Source organism: Egretta garzetta, unplaced genomic scaffold (genome assembly GCF_000687185.1).
Source record: "Egretta garzetta isolate BGI_Z169 unplaced genomic scaffold, ASM68718v1 scaffold215, whole genome shotgun sequence".
In the NCBI taxonomy this organism is placed as follows: domain Eukaryota; kingdom Metazoa; phylum Chordata; class Aves; order Pelecaniformes; family Ardeidae; genus Egretta; species Egretta garzetta.
Genome location: NW_009259719.1, coordinates 5,258,792 through 5,259,096, shown reverse-complemented (window position 1 = coordinate 5,259,096; position 305 = coordinate 5,258,792). Strand labels below are relative to the sequence as shown.

Sequence of the window (305 nt, the reverse complement as noted above, 5' to 3'; positions counted from 1 at the left end):
TACAGGCAACGGCCAGCGAAGGTCACTTGGGGCTCCCTTGAATCCACGGGAAGAGCAGTCACTGCTGTGTGATTTAAAATGCCCTAAAACAGACAGAAGCAGTAAGGCAAGGAATGGAAAAACCAGGGGTGGGGAAAAGCAAATACTGAAGTAAAAGGGAGGCTTTACCAGCCGCAAAGAGGTGGAAAAATTATGAAAGGAGACTGAAGAAGGGAATTTGTGGCTCCTCCTGGACCGCAGCATTTTGGGTCCAGGGTACCTCCTCTTCCTGCCCCGGTGCACAAGCTGAAGCGGTTTCTCTCCCC

At 51.5% G+C, this 305-nt stretch overlaps 1 protein-coding gene across 1 annotated transcript in view; it reads left to right on the top strand.

Moving 5' to 3' along the window:
• Nucleotides 1-113: 113 nt before the first annotated feature.
• The window catches only part of GPX1 (glutathione peroxidase 1), a 1,541-nt gene continuing 1,349 nt past the window's right edge, over nucleotides 114-305 (top strand). The window contains exon 1 of the mRNA XM_035894662.1: nucleotides 114-128. Coding sequence (XP_035750555.1) covers nucleotides 114-128 — 15 coding nt within the window. The remainder of the gene's footprint in view (nucleotides 129-305) is intronic.